Source organism: Eubalaena glacialis, chromosome 3 (assembly GCF_028564815.1).
Source record: "Eubalaena glacialis isolate mEubGla1 chromosome 3, mEubGla1.1.hap2.+ XY, whole genome shotgun sequence".
Taxonomy (NCBI): domain Eukaryota; kingdom Metazoa; phylum Chordata; class Mammalia; order Artiodactyla; family Balaenidae; genus Eubalaena; species Eubalaena glacialis.
This window is the reverse complement of record NC_083718.1, coordinates 106,478,281-106,503,366: the sequence shown is the minus strand read 5'-3', so window position 1 is coordinate 106,503,366 and position 25,086 is coordinate 106,478,281. Positions and strand designations below refer to the sequence as shown.

The following is a 25,086-nucleotide window of genomic DNA, read 5'->3' as shown; positions in this document are numbered from 1 at the left end:
AGGCGCGCAGGCTTCAGTAGTTGTGGCACTCGGGCTTAGTTGCTCCGCGGCATGTGGGATCTTCCCGGACCAGGGCCCGAACCCGTGACCCCACATTGGCAGGCGGATTCTTAACCACTGTACCACCAGGGAAGTCCTGAGATGCTTAATTTAAAATGTGGAGTTCCCTGGTGGCACAGTGGTTAAGAATCCACCTGCCAATGTGGGGTCACGGGTTCGGGCCCTGGTCCGGGAAGATCCCACATGCCGTGGAGCAACTAAGCCCGTGTGCCACAACTACTGAGTCTGCGCTCCAGAGCCCGCAAGCCACAACTACTGAAGCCCACACGCCTAGAGCCTGTGCTCCGCCACAAGAGAAGCCACCACAATGAGAAGCCCAAGCACCGCAACGAAGAGTAGCCCCCGCTCTCCACAACCAGAGAAAGCCCGTGCACAGCAACGAAGACCCAACACAGCCAAAAAATAAAAAAACAAAGCACCCCCCCAAAAACCCAACTCCATAGAGCATTAAAAAAAAAAATACATAAAAGTATGTGTGGGACCGTGTTCCAATAAAACTTTATTTATAAAAAAATTATGTAAAGGTAACTATAAACGACAACACAACAATGATAGTTATACTGTTCAAATGTGGTGAATATGACTATGGACACAGTTGCTCTCTTAAATTCTTTCTGAAAGTGGCAGGGCATAAATCAATAAATCAGTAAGTCAATAAATTAAGTAGTTTCTACTTTTTTGGCATAGTAAATGCACCTGTAATGTGGGTATTGTTTTCCCATATAAATAACATTGGAGAATTTGGCTGTGTTATTTCCTGCTTGGCCTCAGATAAATCATTGCTTTGCTTAGTCACATGGTGTAGTGGCATAAATGAATCATTTGTAGTAAACATTTTAAAAAGCAAAATAATGATCCAAGTTCTATAAAATCTAAAATGAGCTTGAAAGCACTAAACATTCTGATTAACTGAGGAATTACAATGAACTATGAAATATACACAACACATAGAAAATATAACTGTCTTTTGTCAAAAATTTAAAACAAATGTCTTACCAATTATAAGGAGGTTTGAACAGATTCCTTTTCCTCTAGATACTTTTCCTTGTAGCAAGCATAGCCATTCAGAGTCATTCCATAGATATAAGAGCTGCCTCATGGCCATGGTTGCTTCACATTATACTTTTCTGGGTCATTGGCAATGCTTCAATGCTACATGAGGACTTCATTAAAAAACGTAATCAGATCCAGGGCATAGATTTCTTTTTAAGTCAACCAGCACATACTGAGTACTAGGCAATTGAGCTGGGGCTACTGAGAGGGTTCACAGGCCAGCAGTGAAGACACAGTCATCCAGCTACATTACTGCATGAGTCCTGTTGGAGATGTGGACAAAGCAGGAGAGAGAGAGGAAAAATAAACATTGATTCAAACGTAGGGAGGCACAGTCAGAGGAGGTCTAAAAAAGGAAGTGACTTTTGTTCTGGATTTTCTTCTGGTGGAGACCAGAGTGGAGAAACAAGCCCAGCAAAGGCATGGAAACATGAAATACACTGCATGTTGTTCTCAGGGAATGGGGACTAATTCATTGTGACGGACAATAAAGCGCATAAGAGGATCTTCTGAAACCCAAATTCTGTGCTTACCTCTTTCTAGTTTCTGAGTGCTTGTACCTGGGGAAGATAAGGCACTGTCTGCAAGGACTGAGACCCCAATCCTTTCCTCTGGAAGCCTCAGGATTTTCCTTTGATCATCTCCCGAAGCACGTGATATCGTCCCCATGCTTTGCTACAGGCCACCAGGAACAACTGGGACGTCACTGTAGGCAGCTTCAGGTTTCACTCTCATTCCTAAAGGAAGCATCCTGTACTCTGAGAATCCCCAATGGCCAGCTCTCTTCTACAGTTTGGTTCTGGTGTGTAAAGGCTGGCTCAGTAAGAGAACAGGAGGATGTTGGTAGATCCTGTTCTGAGGTGAACTGACATCATGCTGCTCTCATAAACTACTGCTGCAGAGAATTCATAACACCAAAACCCCTTCCTTTCGGTGCCTGGAGAACACAGGGCCTTCAGGGAGCATTTCAAACTGCTAAGACCCCTAAGACAAACAAAAACTCTCTTTCTTTTAGCTCAATAATACCAGTTCCTCAAACAGCATAAAATCATGGACAATCCTGGCATTTGGAACACGAAGTGAGGTATAGTAGTTTAGCTTTTTATACTTCTTTAGAGTATGTTAATCCACACGCATCTAAGTACTTAAACTCTGTTTCCTCAAATGGGGCTAATCATTGCACCTACCTCATAGTGTTTCTGGAGACGAAACGAATGAATATATGTAAAGCATTAGCGGTGCCTGACACTATTATTATTGTCTCAAATTTTACTCAATTTTTCCCTCTCTACCACTATTTCATGAGCATAGAGGCTAGATGACTCATTGATGGCAGTTTAATTAGAAGCTCTTTTATGTGCACTCTGAAAATATTATGCTCAGATGGTACAGCCCTTGCATATTGCTCCCTAAATGTCTGGGCTCCTGTAGGTCCCCTATGTTGCTTGCCTCATGAAAAGCAATACCCAAACCGTAACCTGAAGAGCTTGAATGGCCTGTGTCTGTGTGACATAAGAACAGAGTCTATCTTATTATTAGGTGTACGGTTTGTGAGGCAGGATTGATGAGGCAGGCCTAGTGTGTAAAGGAGACACAATGATCTAACCTCAGTGAGAAACGACAGTTTATAGGGAAGGAGCAAAACCACCATTAAGAACTGACTGGAGATACAACTCAACTCTAGAAGCACTGCTCTCCTCCATGTTACTGGCACAGACCCACTTCTGGTGAAGGCTTTAATCACCAGCCAGAGTTCTCACTGTGAGGTCAGAAACTTCATCTATCTTCTTCATCTTTATCCACAGCGTATATCCCAGGGCCTGGAACTGAATACATATATTCAGTAATAAATATGTGCAGAATGAACTAATTAATCAATTACAGGGTAAATGTTAAATAAGTCTGAAGACGTCAAGGAAAGGTTTGTACTTCGGGGCTGCAGGGTAGTGCTGAGTGAGTTCCATCATCTTTCTCAAACTGTAGTTTACTTAGAAGTCGGCAAAGAAATCCATCAAGTGACCTTTGGGACCCACTTTGGAAAGCCATGGGAAACAGGCCTGTGGGCTCTCTTTTCCCTACATAACCACTTCTTGGAATGTTTCAAGATTTGGTACATTTTGATCTCTGAAATGGAAATTAATACCAATCTGGCTTCTGTCCTTCAAACTTCCTTCCCAATTGTGCCTCCTTTTCAAAATCAGAGGAATGCCCTACATAATGAATGGAACCTTGATTTTCTTGTTGGGCGATCCCAACAATAATTTGGGGCCAATAACTTCGGCTTCTCCCCCATGGACATATAGTACCTTCCAACCTCCAGACATACTAGTGAAGGACTTGAATTTTCTGGCTTCTTCCCTTTAATTTCAACCTTTAGGAATACGGCTAAGGCCTTGTTCTAAACAATTCCCTCCCTATGACGTGTGGAGCCCTGTGGATCCGCACTGCTACTAGGGCTGTGCTCCTGGCCCCCTCATCCCTCCCAGTGGATCCTCTTATCTTAAAGGTCCAACACACAATGGAAAGCAAATCCTTTGCTGAATTCTCAAAGGATGAGGCAAAAGAGAAGGTGGTAATGGCAGGGATTTGGGATAGAACAGATAGCTCAAGGGTTTATTCTGAGCCAATGATGTTGGACTTTTAGGGGAATATATTACATACTTAATTCAAAGCTCTTGTTCTCCTAGTTTTCACATTTCTTAAGTGAAGGGGAAATTTTTACTGATCATGTCATTCTTCACTTAAAATTCTGTAAATGCCATCAACAGGGAATTGGTTAAATTATGGTACCTCCTCTCCTGATCTTCCCAGACAGGATCAGTAACTTCTATTAGATGCTCTCATAGCACCCTGTTTTCTCCTACTTAGGAGTTAATTATATTCTTATTTTTATGATTATTAAATATCTGTCTCCCTCTCTAGACTGTAAGCCCAATGAAGGCAGGAACCATGAGGATGGGCATTGTGTACCCACTGCTTAGCATCACACTTAGTATACAGTAGATGTTTAACATTTAGATGTGTAATAAATGCAAACAATAGAATATTATGCAGCCATTTAAAAGTATCATAATGTGGAACTGTTTATTGACTCATAATGTTAAATTTATAAAATCAAACTATAAAATAGTAGATACAGCACAATCTTATTTTCATAAAAAGAATAGCTATGTATACAGATACCTTGATCAAAATGTTAATAGTGGTTGGATTATGGTTGATTTTATTTTCTTTGCAACTCTTCATATTATCTGAATTTTAAAAATAACATTCATTAGATCCATTATTTTCTGAATTATACATCATTTCCATTTTGAAAAAAATCAAGTAGACATTAAAACAACTTCTTCTGTCACAAAACTTCACTTGAACATACAGTATTCAATTAGACAATATTAGAAACAACCTGAATTTCTGATTCAAGTGGGCCTCTAACAAAATGATCATGAGGATACCTTTATTTCTGTGCAAAATTTATTATTTTATTTTAATGTCCATAATTACCCATTAGTCTTCTCTCTCCCCTTATTCATATTCCTTCTCAGGATATGAAGAATAGAATAGACCCTAACTTCTTAATCTATCCTATTTTTTTAGCTGAAGACCAAGAAAGTAAAAAAAAAAGTTAAAAGGCAATGGACTTCTGAATGTAACACAATGTCAGTGGTTGCTACATTTAAAGTACCTTCCTTACATTGAAGCAAGGTTGTAAAGGTGAAGTTTTTCCCAATAAAACACTAAACCATTACCAAATTCTAAAAGTATATTCACTTTAAACAAATACTTTTAATGGCCTTACTGGCTATAAAACTATAATTGGGCATTTTTAAGATTAGCTTATAATTTTCCCTTTTAAAAGATATTAATTTATACAAATAAGACATTTACAGATGATAATCTCTACAGAGCAACACACTCCAGGATATCTTAAAAGGTAAATACAATTGCACTTATTTTATACAATAATTTGCATTCTTGTGGGGAAATAGAAAATACTTTTGCATATAAATTCCTTTTCCCAACTAAGTATAATTGAAAAGTTTCATTAAGAATTAGAGACTTCACTGGTGGTCTAGTGGTAAAGAATCTGCCTTACAATGCAGGGGATGTAGGTTCGATCCCTGGTCAGGGAACTAAGATTCCACATGCCCAGGGCAACTAAGCCTGGGCGCCACAACTACTGAGCTTGCATACCTCAGCTAGAGCCCGTGCGCCGCAAACTACACAGCCCACACGCCCTGGGGCCCGCACGCCACAACTAGAGAGAGAAAACCCACATGCCACAACTAGAGAGAAGCCCGCCCGCCACAATGAAGATCCCGTGCCGCAAGGAAAGATCCCGTATGCCTCAACGAATATCCCGCGTGCCGCAATTAAGACCCGACGCAGCCAAAAATAATAAATAAAATAAATTAAAAAAAGTTTATAAAAAAAAAAGAGTTAGTTTAAAATAAAAAAAAAGAAAGAAAAAAATAGGGCAAATACTGTATATGGCGGCCTGTCTTTCAGTAATATTCATTTTGTTGTCCCTGCCAGTTTCAATCCCTTGACACAAAGACCTCAGCACTATATTAAGAAGTTGTACTATGACCTATAAAATGTGACAGCCCAGGAGAACTATTATACCATTATTCCTTTTCAGTAAAAACCCTAACAGAATAGTGATATATATTGTGTCTCAGAACTGTAATCATACATTACAAATCATTTACAATACAAACTGCAATGAGGAACGTGTGCTGCACAGCTGGGCTCTGCATTTTCTTTCGAAGCTCAGAAAGTTCAAGGATGTCTTATCAATCTTCATTTCAGATCTAGTAGCATAAAAGCTGGGTTTTCTAAGTAGGATTTCCACAAATTGGAGAAGCGTGACATTGTAGCACCATCAATAATTCTGTGATCAGCTGACCAGCTCACATTCATTATCTGGGCCTTATATACTTCCCCTTTCTCGTTAAATCGGGGAAGGGCCTACAAATAAGGAAAAGGACAGAGTCAGCCTTCACTTGCTCAAAGCAAGCTCTAGTAAAAACAATGGTGAAAGATTAGGCAAATCTCCCTCCCTATAATAGAGAAGAAATGGGCATCCCAAATGACTTTTGATAATGCTAACTACTACTCTTCCCATCTTTGTGAGCGTGTGCTTCAAGCTTTCAGAGTTTCTCCAAGGTATTTCCTGTCACCTGTAAAATTTCCATATGTATAGTAAACTTCATTTCAGATTTCAATTATTTAACAGCTATTTATTGAGCATCTACCATGTACCAGGTACTCTTCTAGACTCTGGGGATAAAGCAATGAACAAAACAAATAACAATCCTTGCCCTCTTGGAGCTAACATTTTAATGGGGAGAGACAGACGATTAAGATAAATAAGTAAAATATATATAGTGTGTTAGATAGTGAAAAGTGCAAATGAAAAACTAAAGCACTTTGGAATGGAGATAGAGATTATATGCAGGAGGTGGAAATAGGGGAGAGGTTGCATTTTATTTTTTAACAGGTGGGCAGGGAAAGCCTCACCAAGAAGGTGTCCTCACTGAAGGCAGTGAGGAAGCAAGCCATATGGACACCTGGAGAAAGACGGGGGAAAGCATGGCTGGAGTGTTGGAGGACCAGCAAAGTTGGCAGGGAGGCTGCAGTGGAGGGGCCGGGGTGAGAGGTGGGAGATGAGGTCACAGAAAGAGCAGGCTGCAGGGGGGCATGTTGCTAAGACAAGAGTTATGCTTCCCAGTCTGTCTCTGACTTTTCCAAAAACAGATTTAAAAAAAAGCGAATTCATTGCAGGCTATTTTTTTAAAAAAACAATATATCAAAAGTGAATATGTACCAAAAATATATTATCTTTTTATAATGATATAAAAAGATATACAAAATGTTAAGATCCACCTCTTATTGTTAGGTTCAGTAGACATAAAATCACTCTGTCAAAGGGCAATGAAGGTTTCTAAGCCCTACTCTCCCCTTCTGTAGTTCTCCCCTCATAGGCCGGATACAACAGTCACAGCCTGATGTGGGTCCCAGTCACACTGAGTGGCACCAGTGTAGAGCCATGGTAGGCCACTGCAGCTAGTTTGCCTTTGATTTAGAGTGAGGTGAGAAGCTATTGGAGGTTTCTGAACAGAATGGCCAGTCACTGAAAGGAGAAGACTTCAGGAGGAGCAGGTGAGAGGGTGGGGTGGTGAGGGAAGGAGCAGGAAACTGGAGATGCCTAATTAGACTTCCAAGTAGGAAATAAGAGTTTGGAGTTCAAAGGAGAGGTCTAGTCTGGTCTGGAGATATAAACTTGGGAGCTATCAGCATATAAATGGTATTTAAAGCTGTGAGACTGGATCAGATAAAGAAAAGGGCCAGAACTGAGCCCTGGCGTACTCCAATGTTTAGAGATTGGGAGACGAGGAGGTACAGGCAAAGGAGACTCAGAGGGAACAGGCACTAGGTAGGGGGGAAGCAGACTAGCGAGGTTTTCTGCAAGTCGCAGCGAAGAAGGTTTTCCAAAGAGGCGGTATTGATCAACTCAAGCGCAGCTAATAGGTCAAGAAAGATAAGGACTGAGAATTGAGGAATGTGGAGGTTTTAGTGACTTAAGACTATTTAGTGACAGTTTAAAATTTACAGTGAAAACAAAAGATAGCAAAGGAGAGATGACCCAAAGGGAGAAAGGAATGAAATACTGTCCCTACCCAACAAAGATTAACTACATTAAGTCATTATGAAGATTTATACTTGAAGAACTATGCTTCCTAACTTGAAAAAACCATGAGTAAGATGATTCTGAAAAAATGCATCTCACACAGATAATTGTACACCAACGTTCATAGCAGCATTATTCACAATAGCCAAAAAATGGAAACAACCCAAATACTCATTAGAGATGAATAGATTAACAAAATGTGGTATATATTGTACACACAGAGTCTCAGTTTGGGATGATAAAAAAGTTCTGGAGATGGACGGTGGTGACTGTTGCAAACACTGTGACTGTACCTACTGCTGCTGAACCATACACTTTGATTAAAATGGTAAACTTTGTCATGTATAGTTTACCACAATTATATACCTATATGTACAATTCAGAAGAAAACAAACTGCTTTCAGGAAAAGGGAAAACAAAACTTTGTTAAATAGGTATGATGGTTTGTTTGTAAGCTGCAAAAAGTCAGAATTCTTTGAGAATCAAATGCTGAATGCTTGTTGGGGGCGGATGAGTGATAGAGAAGTTAATTCCTTAGAGAAACTCCTGATTTGGACAGAACAGTGTCATGCTATGTGTTCTTATTTTTCCTCCCTGTCTCTTCTGTGTGCCAGAAGGGAAAGTAGAGCTAGAAGAGGGAGTAACTTCTAGAGTAACTGCTAGAAAGCAAATCAAAGGCTGAAGGAAAGTATCTGTGAAGATTTTGGATGCCAACATGAAAGTAATAAACTCATGAAAAGCAAGTCCCAGAGATGTTCCATGTGGAAGCATTATAAATACAGAGAAGAAGCAAGGTTCTTCTGAAAACGTGAAGATCAAAATCAAGGTTAATGTAGTGACAATGACATTTAATAATGGTGGTATTGAAATGGTAGCTATGAGCTTATTTCTTTAACTCTGGTGGTTCTCAACCCTGAGTTAATAGGGATGCCCAGGCCCCAGCCCCCCCCAAATTCTGGTGCAGTTGGTATGGGGTGAGCTTGGGCACTTTTTTCACACTCTCCAGATGATTCTAATGTGTAGCCAGGGTTAAGAATCACTGCAACCCTTATTCTAAGTCAGTCTCCTATAACATGGACACATGGGTTCTTGTTTAATATGTAAATTTTGGAAGCTCTGTCCCCAAGGCCAAGAAATCTGCATTTTTAACTGTACTCCCAATGATTCTTGAACAGAGCAAAGTTTAAGAAAAACGCTCTCAATGGTGTTTTCCCGTTATAAATAATAATTTGGATTGGCTTACTATTATTCTTTGGTATTCTGAAATAAAGACATTTTGATAGACTCAGATTGGCTATATTTGTGATTATTCATAAAGACTCACACCTGTGCCTGGCATAATCCACAATGGTTGATCCATACAGAAACAATTCAGATCACAAGCATTTACTCTACAGAGGCAGCCACCGGAGTTGTAGACCTAGTTCTTAGGAAGAAATAATTGGCTTACTAAACCCAATACCATACTCAAACCTACAAAGTGAGGGGAAAAACCTCAGAAACAGTTACTCTTCTTTGTTTTTCCTACCCCAATTCGCTTAAATTCTTTTTTCAACTATGTAACAAACATACCTTAATTGTTCCCACGGCCCCAATTGCCACTTCGGGTGGCAATATCACTGGTCTGGCATAGGTACCACCAATCTAAAAAACAAACAAAATAGAGTAGAAAAATTAAGCTTCTGAGGAACAAATGGCAAATTAAAGTTTATATTTTTAACTGAGCATATGGTCACAAATCTTAAGTTATGGTTTATGAACTTGAACATTACTATTACTCACTGATCCAATGTTGGAAAGAGTAAATGTTCCTCCTGTAAGGTCAGTAGTGCTGAGCTGACCTGCAGAGCCCAATTTCTGGAGGCGGTTCAATTCAGTGGCGATCTCAAATATGGAGCGGATCTGAATATTTTTTACATTAGGTACAATCAAGCCCTGCTCTGTATCCATTGCTATCCCAATGTTATGAGAAGCCTAAAAATAAACAAACAAACAATTATACAGCAGCCTTTTCATAAGCTAACAGAAAAGAAAGTCTCAACCTTCACTGCCTTATGAACTCAACTATAGAAAACTATTTTCACCATATTGGTGATGATTTAAAAGAAATAATTTTAAAAGATTTTTTTGAAAAAGATAAATTTTTTTTGGTAAGAATATAGGGCAATAGATTATTTCCATCCATTGTTAGTGGAAGTGTAAGCTGGTATATACTTTCTGGAGAACATTTAACAGTACGTACCAACATTTACAAAAATGTGTGCTAAGGAGATAAATGCAAAAGTATGTAGAGATGAACAGAGATGTTGAGTCAGATTGTAAGATTGAGAAAGTGCAAATGATCAAAATGTTTATCAATAAGTCACTGGTTAAACAAATGATAACAAAGCTATATTTATTGACATGTAATGACGTCTAAAACATATTAAATAGAAAAGAAAATAGTTAAAAGAAAAACGTTTTAAATTTAAAAAGATATATATTATATATATATAATATATATAATTCCATATTTTTTAACTGTGTAAAAATAAACTCCTAGACAGATGTACATCTCAGCATAAACAGTGAGTTATCTTAGGATTATGGGACTGAAGGTAAATATCACTATTTTCTTGTCTGAATTGTTTGCAACAAGTATATACTTAATGAGGAAATTGTATTAATAACATGGAAAGATTTTAGATCCAACCCCCCAGAATGTAAAGCTCACTTCCTGGTGTATATTTCTTTTTTTTTTTTTTTTTCCTGGTGTATATTTCTAATAAGAAATACAAGTAAGGGCCGCATCCTCAAAAGAGTTCTCATCCTTAATGAACTTTCACTCCAAACAGAAGAGTTCACTCAACGAATTCAAACTTTCAGTACTTTGCTCATTTAAATGATTCTTGTTTTATTTTATTTTTTAAATTTAAAAAAATATTTATTTATTTATTTTTGGCTGCACCAGGCCTTAGTTGCGGCACGTGGGATCTTTCGTTGCAGCACGCAGGCTACTCTCTAATTGTGGTGCACGGGCTCCACAGCGCTCGGGGCTTAGTTGCCCCGCGGCATGTGGGATCTTAGTTCTCCGACCAGGGATCGAACTCGCATCCCCTGCATTGGAAGGCGGATTCTTAACCACTGGACCACAAGGGAAATCCCTTTATTTATTTTTTTAAATGGGTATCAATACACAAGCATGTGATTTTATTTATTTATTTTTTTTTAAAAAAATATTTATTTATTTGGCTGTGCCGGGTCTTAGTTGCGGCGCGTGGGATCTTCGTTGCTGTGTGCGGGATCTTCTTGCGGCATGAGGGATCTAGTTCCCTGACCAGGAATCGAACCCTGGCCCCCTGCATTGGGAGCGTGAAGTCTTAACCACTGGACCACCAGGGAAGTCCCTAAATTATTCTTGTTTTAAAAACTGCAGGAATTCCATTTTGAGAGAGCTCTTCTGTTTGCGGAGAGGGTATGTACGATGGGAAATGTAAACCATTGCCTCACAGCTGTATATTTCCATTATTGTAACCAGAAAACCAAAAGGCGTTAAAAATGGCAATCTGCATATCTGAATAGTATCATTAATTATTAACCAGTAAAACCAACATCAATAGCAACAGATTTATCTTCAGTTTAATGTTTTACCCCATACTTTAATTTCCAGTTTGAAGAAGATCACCACTTGAGGTATAATAGAAGCTTCTTTAACCTACAAGCACATTTGCACTTTTATTTATCACAGCACATAGCCAACCTTATATGTTATGTTCTGGCAGTTTTCATCCATAGAAGCATTAAGGATAGGAAACTGTAGTAATCCCAAGGAAGCAGCCTGTTTAGAGAGAGAAATACAACGTTAGCACTTTTAGCTTGGAAAGGATAGGGGATTTGAAGCAATAAGATGTAAAGGATGGAAGGAAAGAACTCTTATTTAAGCTGAGTTTAATTGCAAGTCTACATGTACCAGGCATATTACTCCCTATGTTACCTCCCAGCAATGTGGAACTAGGTTACCCTTATCATTTAAGAATGAAAGATAAAGTAGTCAGGGAGCTTGTAAACATCAAGGAGATTTTCAAAGTAACTATGCAGACTGACCAAAGTACCAAAAAAAGGTCTAAATTCTACATGTTTTCCTCACTTACATGTAGAGTCTTAAGGTTTCCGTGAGAAGCAAACCTGTAGTTCAAAGAAACACTTTGAATTAAAACACAAAAAGGCAGTAAGCTATTTTCCTGTGTAGAAAGAACAAGTGATAAGGATTTGAGAGGCCAGTGTTCCACCTGGTGTCCTTGGCCAAGCGAAGGGCAGAGCTGGTGCAAACATTTACTTTAGAGCCCGTTTCCCAGAACTGATGGCATTTGTGCCTTCTCCTGCCTTAATCTCTCCCTTTCCTTTTTCCTTTTTTCTCTTACTACCATTTCTCTTCTGTCCATGTTCAGATTTACCTGTCTCCAAAATATTCTTTATAGCTGTTTCTCTGTCCATCCAGGATCTAATCAAAGTTCACACACTGCATTTGGTTGTCATGCCTTACAGTCAGTTTAAAAAGTAGGAAAATAGGGAATTCCCTGGCAGTCCAGTGGTTAGGACTCCACGCTTTCACTGCTGTGGATCCGGGTCAATCCCTGGCTGAGGAACTAAGATCCTATAAGCAGTGGCAAGTGGCACAGCCCCCTCCCCCCCAAAAAATAAAGGAAAATAAAAATGCTTAAAATTGTCCCTAAAAAAGAATTCCCTCTCCTACTGCCTTCATCTTGTCCAATTAAGAGTTCTTTATGTGCGTTGTGTTAAGTGTTATTTTTGTCTGTGGGTCAGCGGTCTTGACAGAAAAAAAGAAATCATATCCTTGAACTAGAGAGTTAAGGAAAGTTTTACTAAGCATTTGATTTGATCACTATAACTTTAATCTTCTTTATATAAAAATCCATAACTAAGGTTAAAGTGTTATACATTAAAAATAGTATTTTGAGTATAATCCAAATTTTGTAAAAGGAAAAACAAGGTGTGTGTCCACAGATAAGAGGTCATTTTTTCCCCCTGTACAATACTTTTTAGTATTTTCCAAATGTTCTAAAATTATATAGACTGGAAAAAAAATGTTATTTTAAAACAAAGCATATTAACTTTTATTTTCAAAATAAAGATCAGGTATTTCATTCAGACTGGAACAATAAAGAAAAACAATCATGAAATCAATTGAACATATTAAAAAGCTGGACTGTCCTTGCTGCAAAACAGACTTGTCACAGGAAGCAGTAAGAGGAACCCAGTCTGAAACAAGGGGTGGCACTCTCTTCTCCTCCAGGTGAACTTCTCCACCAGGGGCTGCATCTTCAGTCCGCCCTCATGCTCAGGCACTGTTCTAACAGTGTTTCCCATTCACACATTTTTAACTTCCCATTTTCCAGCTCTTTCCCTCAGCCTACAGATCTGCTCAATTCTTCCTTGAGGGTGTGCAGGAGGGGAGGGGGCAGACGGAACCTTTCTTCAATCTACTCCAACCACCGTAACTGTCACCTGTACCTATGCCCTGTCTGCCTGTTTGCATATTTTTTCAGGTTTCTCCTCTTCCTCAATTTCTTTCATTCCCCAACTAACTGCAACCAAGCTTCTACCTCAACAATACTTTATTCAGTAAGTTCTGGCTGAGGCCACACATGACCTCTTCATTACCAGTCCAATAGCCTGTTCCCATCCCTTATCCTATTTAATCTCTGTAATGCATATAACCATTATCTACTTTCCTCTTAAAACTTTCTTTTTCTCTCTTGGTGTGAGAGGCTGAATCAAAGGCCCCAATCTTTAACAAGCCTCTGTATGCAAGTCCCTTGGCAGTGCTCTTGCAAGCTGATTCTGAGCTTAGTCATGTGACTTGCCTTGGTCAATGAGTTAAAAACAAACTCAGTGCAGCACAGCTTGGGGAAAGTGCTAACATTCTGCTTCCTCTCTTCACCCCCCGCCAGTACTGAGACCATGTGCAGGCTAGCATACTGGGCAGATAGGAGAGACATCCAGAAGAGAAAAGAGTCATCCTCACTGAGGCCATCCTACACCAGCTGGCCCCTAGCCAATCTACTACCTGTCTATAGACATATAAGTGAGCTCTGCTAAGATCAGCAGACTGGTCCTGCTCACCTGTAGATTCATGAGAAATAATAAATGGTAATTGTTTCAAACCATGAAATTTGGGAGTGGTTTATTATACAGCAATAGATACACTTGGCTATTAAGTGACTCTTTTCTGGTTCTCCTATTGTCAAACCACTGACCCCGCTCACACTCTTCCATTGCCTTTGCCAACTCAATTTCTACCTACCCCTTAAACACTGATGTAAAACCCTTAGCCTTCTTTTCTTCTCCTTCACACATAATTTGGGTGATCTCATCCATGTGTTTCAATTGCTGTGTCTCTGAAGATGACCCTCTATAGCTGTAATATAGTCCAGATCTCTCATTTACTGGCACCTAATACATCTCATGTTTATAGACCATCTCTTTCCCTGTTAGGGTAGTTGTTAAAAAGATGGACATATAGGAGAACAGCTTCTACCTTACAAGACTCAGCATCAGTGAAGAGACAACTGAGTATAAACACTTTCAATACATTGAGATAAACTGCAATGAGAAACAAAAGGCCATTTAACTCAAACTGTGACAGCCACTGGCTTCTGTAGGAGGAACCGGCTTCTGTATTCTGTTCTACACTGGAACAAAATTTGGTGTTTAGGATGCACATGTATTTGATCAAGGGAGGAGGCGGCATTTCAGGTCAAGTTGTGTATTCTAGTAACTATGCGTAGCTTAATCTGACTATAGCGGAGGGAGTGACTGTGAGAGAGAAGACTGGAGAGGTGGGCGGCAGAGACGCATAGAAATACTTTTTTACGCCACGTTAACGCATTTAGAAACTATCCTGAAGGCAATTCTGAAGGGGAACCATTGAAAAGAACCATGGAAAGGGCTGGTAGGAAGCCACACTGGATTTAGAGACAACAGTATGCATTTTTGAGAAAAATGGACCAGAACCGAAAACTTAGCTTCTCCACTTGTTAAATATAAATTCTTGACAAGTTTCTCAACTTCTCTGAGTGCCAATTTCCTTAAATGGAAAATGGGGATAGCAGTATTTACATGTTAGCATTATTCTGATCATTAAAAGAGGTAATGTATACAGCATACTTGGTACGGGGTCAGGCATATGGCGGCTGCTTTCTAAATGGTGGTTAGTGAGCTGCTCAAGGTCAGCTGATGGCCTTATTCTTTTTTACACTGGCACCAAGGCCTAGTACTAGAAATGATTCCCAGAAGCCTCAATATAAGTTTGTTGAAAAGTGAAAGATCAATACCAAGTCTCACTTTTCTTCAAATCAGGACTTTGCTGGAGTGATCCTTTCAGAATTAAAGGCTTTACCTACATGGCAGGACAATCCTCACCTAGCTCAAAGAGATAAGTAGATAAAAATCTGACACAGATATTTCAATTTTATAAACTTCCATGAAACAAAGAAAGTGTACTTGTACATTTTTCTAACTATGTGATATTGTGAGAAATATATTTTTATTCAAACCCATAGTTAACACATTGCATATTCGCAAAACAAAATTTAAATGTCTTACTCAAGCCGTGTTTGAAATGACTAAAATCTTACCTTTAAGAAGAAGGGCATAAAGGAGAGTTTAATTCCACGAGCAAAAGCAATGGGTTTTAATTCTTCTCGTAGCTTAACCAGTTCAGTAAGGTCAACCTCATCACAATACCCAAAATGAGGTATCTTCAGGGCTGCAGACATGGTCTTGACCATCGCTTTGTGAAAGCCTGGAAAACATTAAATATACATATATATATACGTATGTATACATATATGCATATATATATGTACTTTATAAAAATTCTTAAATCCTTTAATCCCTTTAAAAACTAAAATAGAAGGTTCTCTAATGTCACTTACTCTTAATTAAACTCTTCCTCTTGGAGCTACCATCTTCATTACATAACTTGAAAGCCAGTAATTTCAATGCTGAAGCATTGACTGTAGCACAACACCCAGTGTCAATTGTAATAATATAACAGGTAACTGCTTTCAACACTGTGGTATATAAAAAATTCAAAAGGGGGCTTCCCTGGTGGCACAGTGGTTAAGAATTCGCCTGCCAATGCAGGGGAAACGGGTTCGAGCTCTGGTCCGGGAAGATCCCACACGTCGCGGCGCAACTAAGCCTGTGCACCACAACTACTGAGCCTGTGCTCTAGAGCCTGCGAGCCACAACTACTGAGCCCGTGCGCCACAGCTACTGAAGCCTGCGCACCTAGAGCCTGTGCTCCGCAACAAGAGAAGCCACTGCAATGAGAAGTGCTTGCACCGCAACGAAGAATAGCCCCTGCTCGCCGCAACTAGAGAAAGCCCGAGCACAGCAACGAAGACCCAACGCAGCCAAACAAAAAAAAATAATAATAATGCCAAAATAATAGTAATAATAATAAATTCAAAAGGATGTAAGTCATGTATTTACACAATGGCTTCTTGCAAAGCCACTCTTCTGGAAGTGAACCATCCTAAGAGTTTGTAAATAACAAATCAGAAGTAGTTGTTTTGAAAGCTAACAAAAAATAATATTTAAAATATCCTGAGCAAGTCTTCAAACAGAAAAATTATCTGTACACAAATTTATACTCTAAGAAACCTGCTAACATATTACTCTTTAAAAATTATCAGTATATATTAAAGCTTTTCCTAGAAAAACTGTAATTTCATCATGTTGAAGCAGCTTCCCCCCAAATAAATTACTCTATTACCTTACATTACTATTATTATTACCTTTTATGGGTTCTGTTCTGTCTTTGCCTGTGAATACTGGAGGTTTTGATATTGGTATAGGAATAGTTCTGTCTTTTGGTTTTGGTGGAGGTGGCATAATTTCAGCTTTTGGTGAAGGAGGTAGTATAGCTCCTGTTTGCTTTTCCAGATAGCTGAGAATATCTTCTTTAAGTATTCTGCCATCTTTTCCTGAGCCGACAACTTCACTCAGCTTAATCTAAAAAAATGACACATTTTAATGCTAAAAATAAAACTACCTAAAAAATAAATAAACCCATCATCGAGGTCTCTAAGTGAAATTAAATGAACGGAAGGTAAAAAAGTATCTCTGCCCAATAAATTAGAATAAGGAAATAACATTTTAATTATCTTAATAGAACACTACAAACTATAAATAACATTTTCATCTTCTCAATAGAATGCTATAAACTATAGCTACTCTTCATAAGTGATCATTTGTTACTTTTGTACTTACTGTTCATTTGCCCATGCAGTAACAATGTAATATCTACATTGTATATAGCTATTTATGAAAACATATTTTTAAACAGTCAACTATTTCTAAATTTCTTACATAATTCTTATTTGATTTTTTTCTATTCTTGGAGACTACATAAGAAGAACTGAGAGTTTAAACAAGAGTTAAACACTGTAACAAATGTAGACCACTGTTTCTGACCTTGGCTACCAGTAAACACATAATGGTTAAAATAATCATCCCATAAAAGCTCTCTTGAATTAGTTTTTTTCTGGTGGCTGTTTTAGAAAGATCAGTACAAAACACTGAAATTAACTTTATTGAGGCATACTTGGAATGTGAGTTCATTGGTCCAAGTTAAGGGTCAAATAGTTAAGTTTTATTATTGCTTTCCACAGAATAAACAATACATGATATAATTCCACTTTCTACTGGGCACTCATGATACTTTTTGGAAACATTTGTGATCTGGCTTTATTTAATCACTTCCTATGTTTGGTAATAGAGATAAAATATTTCACTAAATTGAATTGTACTTAAATAAAAAGACACATTAGCTTGGATGATATCCTCACGCATAGTGTATATTAGTTAAACTCTCAAGGTTAAGTCCTATTTCATTTGTATTAATGCTTCTCTAAGAATGACCACAAAAGAGTAAAGGACTTTATCACATCAAACATTTAGTTTATAACAAATGAACTCTAAGAATTTAAACATAATTTCTAGGTAATTACAAATAACTGTAAGTGCCACTGGTTTTTAATTTTAGACAAACTCAATTAATTAATATACAAACTGCAAAAAAAGGGGGAAAAAGGTGATTTTATAATAATAAATCATTTATTTAATTTCTAGTACTTATACAAATGCTCTAATTATACACATCTTTAGGAAGAGGAAAGCCACATCATATATTTCTACAGGTAGTCCTTCTATATAATTTTTTTTTAAATGGTAAAATGTTTATAGCTTTCAAAGCAATATATAAGATCATTATTTCATCTGCTGCCCTTAACAGTGTAGTGTTCCATACTACTATTTCTATTTTTCTGTTATGCTAAATCGTCTTCATGTTTGAACACATTCAATGGCTAATAAATTTTCATTAAGGGTTTATAACATAATTTTCCTAAGCATTTCCCTGATTTTGAACACATATGTGCCTTCTAATTTTTGGTTATATAAAACACTTTAATATATCCTAGATTATCTCCTTGGGATAGTTCCCCAATGGTAGGATAACTAGCTGAAGGAGAATGAACATTTTAATGACTCTTATTCCCAAAATGTAAACATTTTTCCCCCCAACTGTAATTTAACTACTTCTCTCAAAAACAAATAAACAAAAGCCTGCATTGTGAGGCATAGTGGAAAGAACTCAGGCTTTGGAACCAGACAGATTTGTGCTCAAATCCCCAGTTAAGCTAGTTACTTGATTTTAGGCAACTTAATCAACTTCTCTACCTTTTCTCATCTGCAAAAAGGGGATAATCCAAACCAGTCTGCAGGGTTACTGTGAGGATTAGCGATAATGTATGTATAGTGTCGGGCTCAGAAGTGCTCAAATAATGGAGGCATCAATTGTTGAGACACTATTAATGATTAAGAGCACTGGTTTTAGAATCACAGAGACTCACTTCAGAATCCTGATTCCACCACTGGGTTAGCTGTGTGACCTTGGACCAGTTATTTGACCTCTCTAAGTCTTAGAGGGGCCCTTTGTCTCAGACTTGTGAAGATTAAATGAGATAACATGTAAATCATTAGCACAATGCCTAGGAGCCATCTCACTTTGAAGGTTAAGCAGCAATGACTGTCAGGTAAGAGGGAAAACAGAAGGCCAGGCTCCTTGACTCAAGTCAGTATAGCTCTATGGTTTTCCCTACCTCCCTGGGATCAGGCAGATCCTTGGGACCACATCCTTGCCTGGCCCATTTCCCATCCCTTCCCTATACTGCTTCCTTCATTCCTAGTAAAGATGATCACTCTCTCAATCAATCAATCATGTGTTCCCAAACCCCTGTCTCAAGCTATGCTTGTAGGGTACCTGATCTAAGACACTAGTATTTACAAGTGCTCAATAAATGGTAGCCCTGACTGCTATTAGGCTCTCAGGAAGAATAATAAATCCACACTTCTCAATTAACATGAATAATAAGTTCACAATTTTCTTTTCATTGCTCGTGAGGACTTTTATGCAACTATCACTTTTTAGTAACAGACATTTTCATGTTTCCTTTAATCCCAACTTGAGCCATCTCATCATGGGATAGCTGGGTAATTCTTCATAGATACACATGTATACCTTCTATGTGATCTCACACTTAAATATTAAGAAAACTTACATTGTTTTCCATTGCAAGGCGACGAACTGCAGGAGTTGCCAGTGTTTTTTGGCCCTTTATCTCTTGGTGTGTGTGTTCATCATGGGACACAGCAGGAGTTTCAACAACATCTTCTTCTGAATCTGGTAACAAGGTAAAATTTTACTCTTTAGTAGAAAATATTGAAACAACAAAAACAACAAGCTTAGTGTCTTATATAAATAAATTCAACTTAAAGTATATAGTCAAAAAGCATAATAGATGAGCTACTTCAGAATGGAAAAACACAACTGTAAAATGGAAAAACATACAAGGGTACTAGAGTGAGTGAGAGGGGTGTACGGGTACCAGGTACTGTTTAATGATTATTATTGCCTGCTGTTTACTTCATTTCTGTTAAAATTATGTAGCAGCTTCAAGTTAAAAAATGCAAGTTTCTTTCATAAATTTTAAAACATTGTATTGTAAACATTTTCCTAATAAATTTCTCATACACATATGAAATGAGAATCAAATGTGAGGTAAATTACATGAATCATGTAAAATCTGTGACAATCTTAAATGCTTTCCTAAGATAATATAGCATTTAAATTTTTTCTTTCCTTTGAGTATGGCTTAAGGAATGCTGTGGAAGGTTTTATTTTCATGGCTAATACTAATTTGGTTGTTTTATTCTCTAGCTGTAGAGTAGAGATATAAGAAAAACTATCTTGGGCTACCAACCTCTGAAAATCAGCAGAAAACTGGTTAGCTTTGACATTCAATTCTAAGCAAATAAAAATTTTCCACTGCTGGAAAACTATGGAAAGACATTCTATTCATTCATTCCTCCTCACTAGTCTATGAATTGGTCTGGTGGAGCTCTCAAAGTTCCCCTATGGTTAAGGAAGAGAAAAAACAAACACTTTGTATTGAAAATGAAGAGTAGTAGAATATTCCACCCCAAAATATGATTGTAGGAGTTCAGGACATGCCACCCCAAAATATGCCACTTTGGTGTACTGATTATTTTCAAGAGCTGTAGGCACTTGAAAAACAACAAATGCAGGGAGAGGCTTACTCTGAACTCTCTTCATGTACCTAAAGACATCCAAAAGGAACTCAACTGTCAGAAACTCCCTCCTTAGGAGTTTCATCCAACCAGGGAAGATTGACTCATCACAAGGGAAGAGACTAGAAATCAGCAACACACTCATATAAACTTTTGTCACAAACTATCATACCTCCCCTATATTCTTCTAAGAGCCAATTCATCCTTCCTAAAAATCATTTACTCTCCCCTAAGAGGCCTACATCCCTCCTCCCCTTTCCCTATTAAGAAGGTATTTAAACCTGAATCCTAAAGCCATCTCTTTGAGTTATTCATTTTTCCTGGGTATCTCCCAGGTATACATGAGGTCTACATGTTAATAAATTTGTTTTTCTCTTGTTCATCTGTCTTTTATTACAGGGGTCTCAGCTAAGAACTCAGAAGGTACAGGGAAAATTATTCTTCCTTCCCACAATCACCTAGTATATATTGTATACTGCACTACATATGTAATATCTTAATCTTCACTCCAGTGTGTAAGATAGGTGTTATTATCCCCATTTTACAGATTTTAAAAAATGAGACTTGAGATGAAGAGATTGGCCCAAGGTCACACACCTAATAAACTGTGAAGAGCTGGGATTCAATCGTAGGGCTGACTCAGTTTGTGCTGTTTCCTTTAGTTCATGGCCCTAGTAGATTTTCTTTCTGGTCAAATAAGCTGGAATACAACTTCTACAGCTCAAGGCATAATTTTATTGTACTTTGAGAAGCCCTGTGTATTGTCCACATCTGTTGAAGTTACTGGAGAAACTAGTAAGAAAGATTAGCATTAGGAACTAAGATCCAAAGAAAAATCAAGGGGGTTCAGTTGTAGGAATCCCCAATACTAACTTGAATAATGCATATTTGCTACAGTTTGAGAAATGCATAAATGCCCAGACATATCATACACAAGTTATTATATAACAGTTCCAAAATATCATGTTATTTATTGCTACTCACCTTTCTAGAAAACATTCTATATATCACCAAGTAGTACTGCCTTTTGGAATAACTTCAGTGTAAGTATTAAGTAATAAAACAAAGATTTGCAAGAAGTCACTCATATTATATATGAGTTGTAGTTGTCATGTAGTTGTGGGAAGAAAGCTCTCTTAATACTAAAATACTACCTTGCTAAGGACATTGGAAAGCCAGGGATGATTTAACAGAGATTTAACAGAGAATGTCTACCAGAAAGCCATTTTCATGATCCAAGGGTTTCCAGTCTCTTTGTTACCTTGATCATAGAACTGATCTTAAAAGTGACCCAGTAGAGAAGAAGTAAATCATAATTATAAGGATATGGAGGGAATGTCATTTTCTAAATGGATGAGTGTTTGTGGCATGATGCCAAGATAAACGGAGTGATCAATATCAAATCACAATCTCACACAGATACAAAAGGATATTTGGTTCAGAACCTAACAACTAGGAAAAAGATCTAGGAAGATGACCAGATCTTTTAGGCAGGAGAGAAAGGAACAGTTTCTAAATTCAACTTAGAGAGCTAGCGGCCACAATAACTTCTATTAGCATTTGATTCAATAACCTTAGCCCTGACTAGAGATTGCACATTTGGAAAACAGTTACAGTTTTGGAGAAAGTTGCTGCTGGTTCAATTTTGCTGATGGAACAATCTGTTCCTGTTATGGTGCCCTGTTACCTCGATGAAATAGAGATTGCAAGCTGTACAACTGGGAAACCAACAAAGTCAAGCTGTCCTGGCTATTCTGGTTTAGCCTTTGAACTGTCAGCTTAGCTATAAACTGCGACATGTTTAACACAGGGGGAGGCCCATATTGCTACCCACAAAATGTGGAATGCTTATTACTTTTTCCAGATTTAATTAAACATGATTGTTCTATGCAATATGAAGAAAGTGTGGACAGTAAATTAGAGGATTACTAAAATAAAACCATGGTGATCTTTGATGTAAAAACAGAGTTTGTGTAACAGAGTGGGACCTGGCAGTAACTCCTGTCGTTTTTCAACTTTTTGAAGAGTAAGTCCTAACATTTGACTCCTTCCTACTGTACTTCACATAGATGACCAAGATGATGAAGAAATTATTAATAGTAAATTCTAGTTTGTACTTTCCCCTGAAGCTATTGGACATAATTGTTTTCATATCATGAGCTTATAAACAGGAACCTAGTATTTTATGATTGTAACCCATCAGACTTTGAAAAGCAGGAAGTTTTTTATTGTAAGTTAGAAAAAAATATTCTTTTCAGGTTTGTTTTTGGACATGTATATGGTAAAAGTACAACTTAAAGTGTTTTAAAATAAATGTTAAGTATTTGGCACAATATTTTGAGGAGCTTAGTTAAACGTAAAGGACTTCCGTGACTTTTCACATTAAAATGTCAAATTCTTTTCAAATGAGGCTTTGGGGAAAATGATCTTGATCATACTGGCTTTGGTTATAATTCCATTCATTCAATGTACTTTATTCCTTGCCTTTTAAAATAACTAATTTTGATTCTGAGAAAATTAAGAATTCCAGTGTGATAAAGGCAATTTTTCTTTTATGCAAAAATGAAGTCTTAGTAATTTTCAACTTAGTTTTGTATTCCAGGTATGAGGTTGCCTTAAAAAATCTTTTGAAACTTGTTTAAAAAATAAATAAATAAAAATAAAATACTACCTTGTTAAATAGCACTTGAAGTAATTTTCTAAGTTTTTTTATATGATTATACTTATATAAAGTATACTTTATAAACTTATTTTCTCCTTTGATGTTCACAATAATGCTACAAGAATGCAGGGCACATTTCTTGATTTTACCAATGTAGAAACAGACTCTAAGGGGGATGGAGTTAAGACTAAGCTAAAATTTCATGACTCTCCCCAGCTGATGTGATTTTCACTGTTCTTGCACTATACTCTAATATGTGGGATTTTATTCGTTCAGTAGTGGATTTAGATACAGTTTTTAAAACCTTAATTAAATTTCAAGAAAGAACAAAAGAACTCTGGTAAATAAGTTTTTGTCATGAAGACTGTCAATTTAGTGTTGCTGGAATTCATCATGTGAAGCAAATTTATAATAAAACTATTTTATTTCAGATTAAATAAAAGAGTAATTTGAATTAGTAAAAATATTAAAACTGTGAGATTGCAATGGGAAATACTTTTTGAAATACCAAAGCACTCAAAGGTTTTTGAAAGAGTTGTTTTTGTAAGAAGCTTTAAACTTTTCCTCCCTGCAAAACTTCTTAGGAAGACTTTTCTTCATAGCACAAATCTAAACCTTAGTTTAGTTTCTGCTCAAATGATCATAAATTGAGAATTAATCTAAACCAATGAGATTGCATAGCATTTTCTTTCTCACTTCAAATTACTGAAACAGCTAATTCAATCAATTCAGTCTACAATTAGCTATACAAAATAAGGTTTTAGTTACCATTTACTGAGCACTTATCATGCCCAGGCATTGTGCTATGCAATTTATGTTATTGAGTGTAATTTAATTAAATGACATGCTATGTTGTTCAAATGGTTTTATGTCAAAGAGCTTTTCTTTAACTCTAAAACACTGTATTATCCTGGCAAACATTTAATACTATAAACTCTACAGGATGCCTAACTTGTGTTGTTACAGCAGAATGTACGCATATGTACATTGTTAGAAATTTAGTCCCAGTGTTCTAGATGAAGAATGGAGCTGACACCCCGTCTCTGAATACAATTTTCAGTGTAACAAAGTGGTCAGGAACATGCGTTTTAGAATTAAACAGAGCTGGGGTCAAATCATAGCTCTACCAATTACTAGCTGTGTGGCCACGGGCAACTTATTAAACCTCTGTGGGTCTCAACGTTGCGTGTGTCAAATGTGGATAATAATCTATATGATTTAAAGAGGTAACGTATATATAGCATTAGCACAGAGAAAGCATTCAATCGATGATAGGTGTTCATGTTAAAGGGTAAATGCAATATAACAGCAGAATAATATAAAAGTATTCTGCTACCTCTTATGTCCCTTCTGCTATAAAGTATTCTGCTACATCTTATGTCCCTTCCTCTCTTCCCTTAATGCTTCCCCATGGTGGCAAGACTCCTCAGTTAGAGCTAATTAAGTATAGTAACTCTCCACTTGTCTGGTGGTCAAGCATTCTGGCAACTTAATGTTGTACACAGTTGCAGGTGCAGAACACCTAAAACCATGCCACGCAGCCTCAGCATTAAAACCGTACACTTGCTCCAGAGAAAAGTCATTTAGACTCTCAATCACATCCTATTTTCTCTTCTTAGCACATATTTCTTAACAACTTGGTTATCTGTGTCGCCAGAAAGTTAGGAAGGAGAGTGATGGCCTGGCACAATGACAAGGCTAAGAGGTAGGCTGAAAAAACAAAAATCAGAGGCAGAATTGTGTTTTTCCCAGAATAATGAATGTCCGTTAACATGCCTTTGCATAATCAAAAAAGATTTTAGGTTATACCCAATATCCTCACTTTAAGAAGGTGTAAAATATGTAGGTTTAAAAAATAAATAAATAAATAAAACTACTGAGTCCCATTAAATAAATGGTTTAGAAAAGTTTGGGTTCAAAAAGCTTTACTTGTTTAGAAAAGTGAGGAGTCATCCTA

General features: G+C 37.4%; 1 protein-coding gene across 1 annotated transcript in view; it reads right to left on the bottom strand.

The window, feature by feature from the left end:
- Nucleotides 1-4,193: 4,193 nt before the first annotated feature.
- Nucleotides 4,194-25,086, bottom strand: part of DBT (dihydrolipoamide branched chain transacylase E2) — a 43,527-nt gene continuing 22,634 nt past the window's right edge. The window contains exons 5-11 of the mRNA XM_061186281.1: nucleotides 19,438-19,559; nucleotides 16,612-16,828; nucleotides 15,445-15,611; nucleotides 11,547-11,624; nucleotides 9,590-9,781; nucleotides 9,380-9,451; nucleotides 4,194-6,084 (exon numbers count right to left, since the gene is read on the bottom strand). Coding sequence (XP_061042264.1) covers nucleotides 5,917-6,084; nucleotides 9,380-9,451; nucleotides 9,590-9,781; nucleotides 11,547-11,624; nucleotides 15,445-15,611; nucleotides 16,612-16,828; nucleotides 19,438-19,559 — 1,016 coding nt within the window. The 3' untranslated portion in view covers nucleotides 4,194-5,916. The remainder of the gene's footprint in view (nucleotides 6,085-9,379; nucleotides 9,452-9,589; nucleotides 9,782-11,546; nucleotides 11,625-15,444; nucleotides 15,612-16,611; nucleotides 16,829-19,437; nucleotides 19,560-25,086) is intronic.